The 12153-nt window shown below is 35.6% G+C and overlaps 1 protein-coding gene across 4 annotated transcripts in view; it reads left to right on the top strand.

Annotated features, from left to right (window-relative positions):
* LOC106079956 (transcription factor SOX-5-like) overlaps positions 1–12153 on the top strand; it is a 163281-nt gene that overhangs the window by 145181 nt on the left and 5947 nt on the right. For 2 of the 4 annotated variants that reach the window (XM_056043674.1, XM_056043672.1), the window contains exons 4-11: positions 6507–6642; positions 7627–7810; positions 8096–8497; positions 8870–9104; positions 9202–9372; positions 9795–9900; positions 10481–10663; positions 11676–11809. In XM_056043674.1, the coding sequence (XP_055899649.1) occupies positions 6507–6642; positions 7627–7810; positions 8096–8497; positions 8870–9104; positions 9202–9372; positions 9795–9900; positions 10481–10663; positions 11676–11809 (1551 nt within the window). The remainder of the gene's footprint in view (positions 1–6506; positions 6643–7626; positions 7811–8095; positions 8498–8869; positions 9105–9201; positions 9373–9794; positions 9901–10480; positions 10664–11675; positions 11810–12153) is intronic. The other 2 variants (XM_056043673.1, XM_056043675.1) reach the window with 2 other exon arrangements.

Below are 12153 nucleotides of genomic sequence, written 5' to 3'. Positions count from 1 at the left end.
GAGAACTCTTCATTCTGAAGTAGATGCTTTCCCTTTGCATTGTCTATTTTGGCAATCATTTCAAACAATTAGACATGTCTTGAGTGTCACTCGGCATGACGTCATAACAAACAAAAACATCACGTGTCGATTGCGCTGATTTATCATCTTATGGGGATAATTGGCACTTTTTTTTTTCAGGGGCGGAATTTTGGGAATAAACACTGAACCTTTGGGGGGGGGGGGAAGCAGGCTATGTTTGTTGCCGTGTTTTTACCAGGATTCTCTCCACATTCAACCACACCAACACACGCGCGCACAGACCCAGTTTTTCTTGTGTTCATCGTTTTGCGTGGGCAAAAGGTTATTTCTTTTTTATGGTGGTAATGATACTTCCATAGGTGGCTGAGTAGTAAAGCATTTGGCTTCCAAACTGAGCCGTGTCAAGTTCGAATCACGCGAAGACTGATTTTTTTTTAAAATAGGGATTTATAGGTAGCCCCTAAGTCCACCCAACTCTACTGGGGACCAGACATAAGTTTTGAAAGTTAAGGCGGTTTGTCGTTGTGCTGACTACATGAATCTAGTTAACCCTAACCTAAAGATGGGCTTTACATCATCTGGTCCACTTAAAAATTGCTGTTTACTTTTGAAATTGAATAGAATTTTTTTTTCCAAAGACTTGAAATTAGAAAAAGTTTTTTTTTTTGTTTTTTTTAAAATGGTGATTGGGGTTGAGGGGGCACTTGATAAGCTGACCGCATCGGTTGACACCAGCCCTGGCGACGCCTCTGCATAACAGTGGAAATAATACATATCTAAGATTTCAACAAAATCCCAAAATAAACATTACAATCAAATCAAGTTCAAACACTCTAATTATCACTCACAAAGTCTTATAAATCACAAACCTGTAAGGAAAAAACAAGTTTGGGCTTTTGAAGAAAAAAACTTTCTCTAGACAACTGATGTCCTCAAAGACTTGCCGTGTCCTTACAGGCTGACCATATCTTCAAAAGACGATTCCCTTCTAAAGACTGGCCAAATAAACGATTTGTCTGCTTAATCATTTCACGCGCTCTTCTAAAAGGTCGATTTTATCAACATTGCCTACAACTCATCATAATAATTTGCCACCGCATGATTTGTCAGTGTCCACCTACATTCCGGCCCTACATTCTATGTGTTTATTATTTGTAATTTTGACTTTGTGGCAAAAATTGTCACTAGATAGCATTGCTGCGAATATTTGTACGTGTGTGTTACTCAACTTACGAGTTACAAAGTTGCGCCCCTTTGATGCAACCTTCTCTTGGTTTCAATGGGACAGCACCCACTCTGGTCATGTGCTACGTCATACAGCTAGTTGAATGAAGTCCTCTGTGTACACCAGACTACTTATGTGACGTTTGAACTGGTTGTTGTCTATTCGATTAACCAGTAGGCCTAATAGTCATCACAGGACTTACTTCTCGTTCAGACACTTATTATAGTCAAATGCAGACGGCCAGTGATACGTGACTAATGAATACATGGATTTATATGTACTATACATAGGGGGCGAATTTTCGACAGTGATAGGCTGTGCCGCAGCCCAGGGCCCCCACTCATAAAGGCGGCCTTTATTATCAGAAATGTATAATTTTTAACAAAACACGCATAATAAAAAAGAAAAGTAAAGAAGAAAGAAAGTCTATTCAATGTATCTGATCATGAAGTGTAAAGCTGTACGCAAGCCAAAATGGATTAGTCCGAATTCTAGTCAGTGGTCTAATTTATATATGAAGAAAAAAAGGCCACTATGGGGCGATGACTATCAGGCTGGTAATAGGATATATAGCTTAAACGTAATGACATGCGTGCGTCCAAATGTCAGAATCAACAAGTGCCTGGCTCCGCTGACAATGAATGGGCAGGTAACCAAATTAACGGAATCACTCACGACCTTAGATTCCAGATCTTCTGCTCTCGGAATTCATTTTGTTTCAATCCAGGATAGATAACCCGTCTCGCCGTGTCCAAATAATTGGTCTGCGCATGGCAAGGGCTGCAACAAGCGGCAGTAAAGCTTCTTCTCTCCCGCTCTAATTCTACCCCCCCCCCCCCACACACCTTTATTCTTTTCCGTTTATCACCCCCCCCCACATCCTTTTTCGCTTGCTTCGTCTCATTTACTAGCCTCCCCTGCTCCCCCCCCCCTTCTCCACAACAGTTTTATATCATTTGTTGAATGCCGACTCTTAGCTCCGCCTACTTGTACCTTCGCTTCACCGTCTGCCCATCCCCTTTTCCCCCCTCTCTCTCTCCTTCTTTCTCGCGTTGCGCGTAAAGGTGGGGAGGATGGGGGTAAGGGAGGCGTAAACTAAAAAAAGGGGGCGGAGGGGGTTGTATGCGCAGCGATGTCTTGAAAGAGCTTGTATTAAAAGCATTAAGCAGTGAAGGCCAAAACATTACAGTATAGACCCTTTCTCTCTCTCTCTCTCTCAAGCGCTACCTCCCGCCCTATTTCTTAACGCGCAGTCTGCGGGGCTACTTCAAGTCGTTTCGCGGTGCAAGAACGGTAAGCCATGAGAGAGAAAATGTGTTTGTGAACAAGAGTAGCACCGCTCCCCCTTTGTTCTCCCCACTCCGTCTCTCCTGCCCAGTAGCAGGCGGACAATTAGTTTCAAACAAGAGTAACTTCTGTCCACACTGGACCGACGTCTGCTCACTGCCTTGCGTTTGTGACCACTGGTGGACTTTTGATTCCGTTGTTGTGTGTTTACTTCGTATTTCTTGGAACTTGTGTGCTTTAGTCGTGTTTCTTCGTAGGCGTTTCATACATTTGTGATTTACGGATCTGGTCAGGATCTCTACATCTTGAGTCTGAATTCGAGGTAATGATAAACAATTGAGTGTGTTAGCACATGATTATAGTGAACTGTTTACTAACCTGTCTAGATGACTACAATCTACTAGTCTTAGTGTGTCAAAATCTCGAATGAGGAGGGGCATTGCCAGAGAGTTGTAGACTACATAGTCTGCATAGCCCTATAGTCAATAGTCTATGTTGCTAATATTCTAAATCTAGATTCTAGATCTATTTTATGTGTCAGTCCTATAGATCTACTATATAACCAATCTATGTCCGAGTTAGACATGAATGTGTAATACTAAATACTACAGTCCTCTTTAATGTTAGGACTTGAGGACAAGTCCTACAAAGTCTAGATTTATATAAAGGCCTTGATGTTATGTCTTGTGCTCTTACGAAGTCTAGATCTACATTCTGTGTATCTTATCTTAATCTTATGATATGAAATCTACAATAGATCAATATTTTCACGAAACATTTATTGTTTCATCCTTTTACACCCCCTCCTTTTTTTTTCAATCTTAATTTCCAACAATAGGCTACAGTGTACTCACTACTCGCCTATAGTTATAGTGAAACGTATCCCTAATGATTAGAAGTTGACGTGATTTTGTTTTGATCTGATCAGTAAACATGCCTAGATCTGGTTATTAATGTTGGGAAGAAATTAAAACAAAAACAAAAAAAAAAATAATAAAGACAGTGTTACCAATCTGGCATGTTGAACTATTGATATAAAGACAATGAATACTAACCCGAAACCTGTTTAAAAAAATCGCGGGGATGGCTTGCTATTTTCCAAGATTTTGGCGAGTAAATGGGGTTAGGCGAGACACATGATAACGATTATTGACAGTCCTAATTGTTTGTCTATGTATTTCAAAGCTATTGATTGCCCGTTCTATGAATGTATAATGTTCTATTTGTACTGAGATTAGAGCCACTTCTGCAATGACACGTTATATTCAGTATTGCCTAAAACACAAACATACGCGAGTAGATCGCACACTTGGTGTCAGGGGAGGAAGCCAGAGGAAAGCGAAGATAAGGCAATTACGTTATAACTGTATGTATATAGTTATAGGGTTAAGGAAATCTAACAGTTAGAAAAGGCTTTGGTCAAATCGAGAATTAGAGTGCGTTGAGAACCTTTGCTTTGAACATGACAGTTTAAACGTAGACTGGATATATATAATTATCTATCTATATATATATATCTATATCTATCTATCTATATATATATATATATATATATATATATATATATATATATATATATATATATATATATATATATATATATATATACTAGATATTTATTTTTTAATACGACAAGAAACATAGTTCTATGTCGTAATAAAACAAGAAATAATATAGTTCTACTTTCTCATGACATGAGTGATGTAGTGATAATAGAAAAAAAAACTAAATGTTTGTTTTTAACGCCAGTTTGTTTTAGAATTATCAATCTAGTTGTGATCATGGCAGTGTTCCTATTTGGCTATGGCCTTACTTAGGCCTCTTTTGTAATGTAGTGACTGAGTATCATTAGGACGCCATTAGAGCCCATTTCTGCATGAGTGACTTGAATAAAGTACATCGCCCAAAACAGACAGAACTGGATTTTCAACAGATTTACAATGTTAGGAGAGATCTTTCTTTTTTTTTTTTTAAACTATTATTTGGAGTTGTATTTGAGACTAATGCTTTAAACGAGCTAGGGATGCTTTAGAAACTCATCATAGCCTATATTTGAACACTACTTATGTACAAACAGTGTATTAATTTATCGCCTTATGGTTCTGTGTTTATTTCGATGTAACCGGGGGTTGTTATAATGTGGGTATGTGTTTCTCTGTCGAACTTGTGTCCTACTACGGACCCATGAAAATCTTTGAATGACAGGGGTTGTTATAATGTGTGTGTATGTGTTTCTCTGTCTAGCTTGTGTCCTACTACGGACCTATGAAAGTCTTTGAATGACATTTTCATGCTGACATCCTAATGAACAATACATTAAAAAAATATTCTTTATATTTCATTCGTTGATTATTTTTTCCTATGTTTCTTTTTATAACTGCGCTTGTAACAAATGATGGACATTTCACTCTCGGTTGGTCAAGAGACCACTGTGTCCAGGTCTGTTTGTTGTTTACTGTGGGGAAGACAGACTTGCAGTTGGTCATCATTGTTAATAAACGTGTTGCTTGCCTTTTTTCCCCCCTACTCTCGTAAAGTAGATCTATATATTTAGTTGAGTGTTTACTGGGCATTTCTGTCGCGCACTGCAGCCTACTCAAGCGATATATATAACAAAAGATACACAAACCATATACCCACAAGATACAACACACGCAACACTAGTAATTTACAACACAAGATAGGCCCACACAAACTAAAGGATACACAAAACACAGGATACATATAATATACAACATAAGATACACAAGAGAGAATACACACAAGATATATATATATATATATATATATATAACAGAATATACACAAAATTCAAAATATATACAACGCAAGATGTACATATTACAAAAATACGCATTAACTCTAGAAACACACTTGACTAATAGACATCTATGGCTGCTGTTTAAAAAAAAAAGAATATTTACCAAAGTTTTTACAATGCTTTTTATAATTTTTTTTTTTTTTTTAAATCTTGAACAATCATTTGTACTAGATAAAGTAGTCAGCAGAAGGAGAACAAAGGGTAATACACTGTTCCCATTAGATTTCTATTAATCTTCTACCGGTTAGAAACGTATTGTTAACAAAAGAAGTGAAGTCCTTTGATCTACCGGAGGGGGGGGGGGAACAAAAGCTTTTATATTGTAAAACACTGATAGACTGAACAAACCACTGCCATTTGTAGCTTGAAGAGAGATCTAGTGCCCTCCCCCTACATGCACCTGTTGAAGGAATACAATGAGGTTTTATCTGGCCATAATCTCCCGCCTCACACAGACCATTTTTTAAGTCAGAAAAGATAAAGAGGCGTATTGTTTTGTTTTCTCCTTTGTTAACGGAAGAGTCGTGTACACTCCACCCTGGATCTGTGTTTGATATGCATTTCTTAATATCCACCCATCCACCGTAATTCTATCCACTAACCAAAAACAACAAAATGACTATTGTATACATAATCTGAAGAGTGACACGCTCATGACGGGATAAATGCAAAGGGCAACAACCGCATAAATATTATGTACCCGTAGGTATTTTCAAATGCGTTCCCCTTATTATAGTAGTTGTGTTAAAATATGAAATGAAGTATCATTAAAAAAATATAGACCTAGAACATTCTCAACACAAAAGCTATGCATGTTTTTATTTTAGCGGCGCTGTGGCTGAGCGGTAAAACGCTTGGCTTCGGAACTGGGGGTCCCGGGTTCAAAACCTCTGTATCTTTGGCTGCCTCTGAGTCCACCTAGCTCTAATGGGTACCTGACATTAGTTGGGGAAAAGTAGAGGCGGTTGGTCATTGTGCTGGCCACATGACACCCTCATTAACTGTGGGCCACAGAAACAGATGACCTTTACATCATCTGCCCCATAGATCTCAAGGTCTGGTAAGGGGACTTTACCTAAACATTTATTTTAATTCACAAAATATATCTCTACCAAATATAATAGTAAGGTTTTTATTTTCTATGCTTCTCAGGCAATCAGTACAAAGACAAGGTAGAGCCTATCCCAACTCCAGGAAGTCCTGCATCAAACTTTGCAAGCAACTCCAGCCAGAAAAGTGAATCTTCATCTCCGCTAGCTTCCTCATCACTACCATATGCTGTGTATAGGTAAATAACTGCCACCTTGTGCACACATGATGTCTAAATGGCTCTGTCTAAATGGCTCTGTGTTCTCCAAAGTGCTTTGTTTTACACAAACCTCTAAAAATAGAATTTGAAAAGAAACTATAAATAAGTATGATTGCAGTACAAACAATAAACATCTGTGTTTTTATTTTCAGAGCTGTGCATTTTAAAATATATCTTTTTTGTATGAATGGAACATAGTACAAATATTTGGACGCTTACAATAAAATTAGATAAATTTCTAACTTAAAGTGAGAAAAAAAGGCCGGCCATTAAAGGGTGTGATCTATTGATGCTGCTTAACACATAATACAAATTTAGTTTGATTGTAAAAAAAAGTAATGTCTTATATTCATACACATAACATTTTAATAAAAACCTGAAACAAAATTTCTTTAAAAATCTTATCTCTTTTATCTCTAATTTTTTTTTTGGTTGTTTAATTCTGTGCATTAAAACTTGTTTTGAAATATGTTATACTTTCTAGTCACTAAAAAAAAAAAGCAATGACTATAAACAGAACTATACCAAACAATAAGTGCAAGACCTAATCATCTTCTTTTTTTTTTTGAAGCATCATCTGTTCTTTTTTAGATAATTGCTTGTAAAACATTATTTCAAGTTAATTACTAGGATGTTCCGAAAAGTTCATTAGATGGCAAGGAGTAAAAAAACTTATTCTTAAATCTAGTAGAATGCTAAAACTGATGGAGATCATAAAGAAATCCAATGAGAATCTTAGGATTTTTTTTTTGTTAGCAACCTAAAACCTCCTGAGTAAACTGTCACAGAAGAAACTGAAACCATTATCTGAATTCTTTTTTTTTTATTTTGAAAGGAAACACCCATAAAGCAAAAATAATTTTATATTGTGTATATCTTATTTGTACATTTTACTATCCAAGTTATATTTAACCATGAATTTTATTTTTATACTTAGAAACATCTTTTTATATGTCTTTCTAGTTCTGTCTCAGCCACAGATATGAGACAGACAAGCCCAAATATAGCCAGTGGTTCTAGCCCACCAACCAAATGGACCAGAGATTTGGAGAGTGTAACCTACAAGCCACTCATGACCAAATATTCCTCCCCTCCTACACCTCCAGACCAGGATGGCCCACTCAACTTGTCCAAACCCAAATCAGAGGTGAGAATATACTCCAGAAAAACCTAGAAAAAGAAAAATGGAGCATGAGGAATGTTTCACTTGTTATAACATTAGTGAACATTAATTCTTCTCTTGACCTTTTTTAGTTATTTCTCTGTGCTAACATAAATATGCACTTAGATTAAATATACCGTATACAATCTAATTCATCTTTTCTTTTACCTTTAATTGGCAAGATTATAAAGATTCAATGTCCATTTATGTTAAATTACTTTACATTGAAAAGAATTAACAAAATACTGTTGTTGTTTTTTTGTCTTGTAGGCCAAGTCAAAAAATGTTTCAGGATATAGTGGCCAAGGCCGCAACTCACAAGATGATGGCCATGGTGCCATTAAGAGGGAGGCCACAACTCCACCTCCAGCCCATGCTAATCACATCAAGAGACCCACTCCTAACAGCATCAGCCAGAGTGGCACTATCCAGTCTGGCAGCAAGTCTAGTATTCTCTCTCAGCATCAGCGTCGTTCTCCGCTGAATTCATCTCCCATCCCGGCCACTTCTACTCCAGGACCCACGCCTGTAACCGAAGTTCCTCTCATGGCCGCTATACGCCACAATCCCTTTGGCTTGCCTGCTCATTATGTCACCAATCCGTTTCTGTCTCTTCCCCCAAACTTCCCCTTGGGAAGTCTGGGAACACCCTCACCATCAGACACAGACAAAGTAAGTCTTAGCATAACAATTACAATAAGAAGAACTGATAATTATATTGTATAAATGCTTTAAATGAAATTACTGTGTTTATAGATATAATCAAATCAAATTAAAAAAGTGGTCTTTAAAACATTTTGATTATTTACTATGAAACATATAGCCCTATGTTGATGTGCTTTATAAAGTTATTTCTGTTCTTTTTTTTTTTTTAAATGACTGTTTTTTAGTACAAGATAATGACTTTCTTTTTTTGGGGGGCTGGTCTGTGTGGAAGTGGGAACTACTACTACTACTATATATTATTAAGTTATTTGTATCAAACATTAGAAGGATTAGAAATTTAAGTAAATTTAAAGTGTTTATTTATCTTCCTGTTTCTAGCTAATGTATCTCCACACACAAGAGAGCTATGTACAAGAACTTCTTGCACGTCAGATGGCAGCCAGTGTCAGTGGGCCAGTTTTTCCAGGACTGCCTCATCACTTTCCAATCTACGCCTCCACTCCAGCCCCGCCATTACCTACTATGCCCCAGATGACAGGTGGCAAAGATCCTGCCCCTCCAATGTCTGCCTCAGGGGACGAAAATCAAAGCAGTTACGTTCAACATTTACAAAGTAATTAAATATTAAAGAAAACTGACATTACAATGATTGTAAAGCAGGGTAATTTTTTTACATTATCTCATTAAAACACACTTCTTACTAATTCCAGGTAAAATGTTTGGTGCTAAAATCATCCGTTCCCAACGTGAAAAGTCTGACCCTGGGCGACCTCACATCAAGCGGCCAATGAATGCATTCATGGTGTGGGCCAGAGAGGAGAGAAGGAAAATATTAAAAGCCTGTCCTGACATGCACAACAGCAACATCAGTAAAATACTGGGTAAGGAAATACTTTTGGATCCATTAACACAATGAAAATGTGGTTAAGAATAAGTTCATATTTACACATCAGCTCTAGGCACAAGTTGAAAGGGATAAGATACTGTCCTAACAGTAGAATGGCCAGTTGTCTAGCGTTGTCATGTACACACAAATGCTTGAGACATTTTTTTCACATTTATTTAATTATTTACTAAGATAAGAACATTATTTTAGTGTTGTTTATTTTTAAATGCTCTACTTTCTACAAATAATGTTATTTAAAGAGACAATTATTGGCAAGGCCTGCACTTATTTCTAAAAGTAGTCAAGAAATAAGTTTCAGAATAGCTAAGACAATATTGTATTATGAATATAAGATAGTTACACAAAAAAAAAAACAAGATTGTATTTTCTTTAAAGTATTGATTGTTAAAATTACAGGTGCTAAATGGAAGAGCATGTCAAATGCTGATAAGCAACCTTATTATGAAGAGCAGTCAAGACTCAGTAAACTTCACATGGAGAAACACCCAGACTACAGATACAGGTAAATAATTGTCCAGCTACTAGCAACTTAGTTGTCTTTTTTTTTCTTCAATTTTAAGTATTTTTTTTTACCTTAGAATTTTCATAAAATTTAGCTTTTATTTAATATTTTCTTTTTAACAAATAGTAAAAGTTAGTTTTAACCATTTCTGATCACATTTTATCTGTGAATGTAGCTCAATCTTCCTATGCTACACCTATGCTACACCTTGTCAATTCAATTTAGATGGCTATTAGTTTCTATAGATTAGGTAGAGTATAGTTACATAGTTTATTTTTTGCTAATTTATCAAAATGTTTTCTTTTTTTTTTTTTTGCTTAGTGCTAGTGCCAAACTAAATTCTAGTGAAACAGTTTTAAACTTTTGTACTGTTATGACTAGTTCTACTGGCAAATTTAATTTTAAAGACATTATGTTTAAAGTGTATCTCAAAGAAGGGATTTATACTGTTTAAAAGTATATAAGTACATTTATTTCAGAGTTTAAATTTAACTATAAGAAAAAGATAACTCTTTGTCTAAAAAAATGTGTATCTGCCCAAAATACTCAGTATATCCACATCATAATCCCTGATTCTCAGGCCACGCCCCAGGAAAAACGGGAAGGTGAAAAAGATGCTTTCTGACATGCCCCCATCCCGTGCAGGCAGTGAAGTTGGTGCCTCATCTGGTACCGCCCTTTCCCTGCCACTGGACAACCATCAACCTCCTCCTCTTATGATTGGGGCACTCTACCCAAACTTACACATTCTGTCCGATCAAAGGTACAATTTTTAATGGCAATACTTTGTCTGAACTCATTTATTTTTTTAAATTCAAAACTGCATTGCTTTATTTGTTGACACTGCTACTCCCCAAACTTACAGCTTGATTCAAAATCAGTGCATTTTTTAAACAGAAAATAACTCAGTCACACATTTTTTTAATAACTATTGCTAAAGACTATATAATGTGTTGTGTGTTTTATATTTGATATTATTATACACAGAATGCTTTGACATGATCTCAACTAATGCACTTCTAATGATAAAGAGTTGTTTTTATTTTTCGATGAATGTAATTTCAAGTCAGATGCCTGATTTAGATTTCACTAGAGACAGTTGATAGGCTAAAAGTTATTGAAAAAAAAATGATTAAATTGTATCATATTTTGATATTTAATTAGCTTTAAAATAGTTAATTGTGTTGCCTCTAAAAAGGCAAAATTAATTTAAATTTTATAGTATGCCAACAATATGCTTATACTCCTTTTGTATTGTTTGGGTAGAGTTCCCTTCCCTTGATCCTTCACTTGCCTAACTTGATTAGTCAACCAACATATTGTGTGTGTGTGTGTAAATGTTTTAGTCATTGGATAAGAAAATTTATTTTTTTTAAACTTATACTGAAGCATTATTTGTGTGCAAGTGTCTGTTACTGTGCATCAGCTATGGAAAGCAACTAACTGTCAAAAGCTTATTATATAACAAACATTTTTTATGTTACAAGCCTTTTATAACTGTCTGCTACATTGATGTTCTGTGTAATTAAAAAATCAATTTTGCCTCAGAAATAGATGTAAGGTCTTTTATAAATTAGTTTGAGCTGTAAAGATGGATAATTCTGTTAAATATCATGTTTAGCAAAAAAAAAATGATATAGCTTAAAAATGAAACTAAATATTATAAATTTCTTAGAGCAAGAGCATTGATTTTTAAATGTTATATTTTATTTCTTTGAATGCTATAACTAGGCCTACAAGACTTGGATAAACACTTCACCATTTTGTATTCACAGGCCAAGACCCAAGAGAACGTGTATAGTTGATGGCAAGAAACTTAGAATTTCAGAGTACAAAGCATTAATGAAGAACAGGAGACAAGACATCAGAAGAGTCTGGTATGGTGATGGCAGCAGCAACTTTCCTGAAGGTAGAGTTTGTCTTTTTGAAATCTTTTTTTCTCAACATGATTTTATTCAAAGTGGGTTAGTTGGAAGAGGGAGTCTCTGTACAAATGAGGTATTATCATCATTCAAAGTTAATGCTTTTTTTTTCCAAATCTTATATCAACTCACTCTGTCTGTCTGGTAAAAAGTTCGAACATATTTTTTCTACCATTTCCCAGTCTCTTATCAAGTTAAAACTTTGCAGAAACTAATTAGTTAATTAATTATTGGTGATTAATTATTTTGTTTGATATCCAAATAAGGGTAATAAATGCTACTTAATGTAGCATATAGATGTAAATATGGATTTAATTTGGACAGTTTTTTG

The sequence above is a fragment of the Biomphalaria glabrata genome, chromosome 10 (genome assembly GCF_947242115.1).
Source record: "Biomphalaria glabrata chromosome 10, xgBioGlab47.1, whole genome shotgun sequence".
In the NCBI taxonomy this organism is placed as follows: Eukaryota; Metazoa; Mollusca; class Gastropoda; family Planorbidae; genus Biomphalaria; species Biomphalaria glabrata.
Note: the sequence above shows the minus strand (reverse complement) of the source record. Positions and strands in the feature narration are given on the sequence as shown.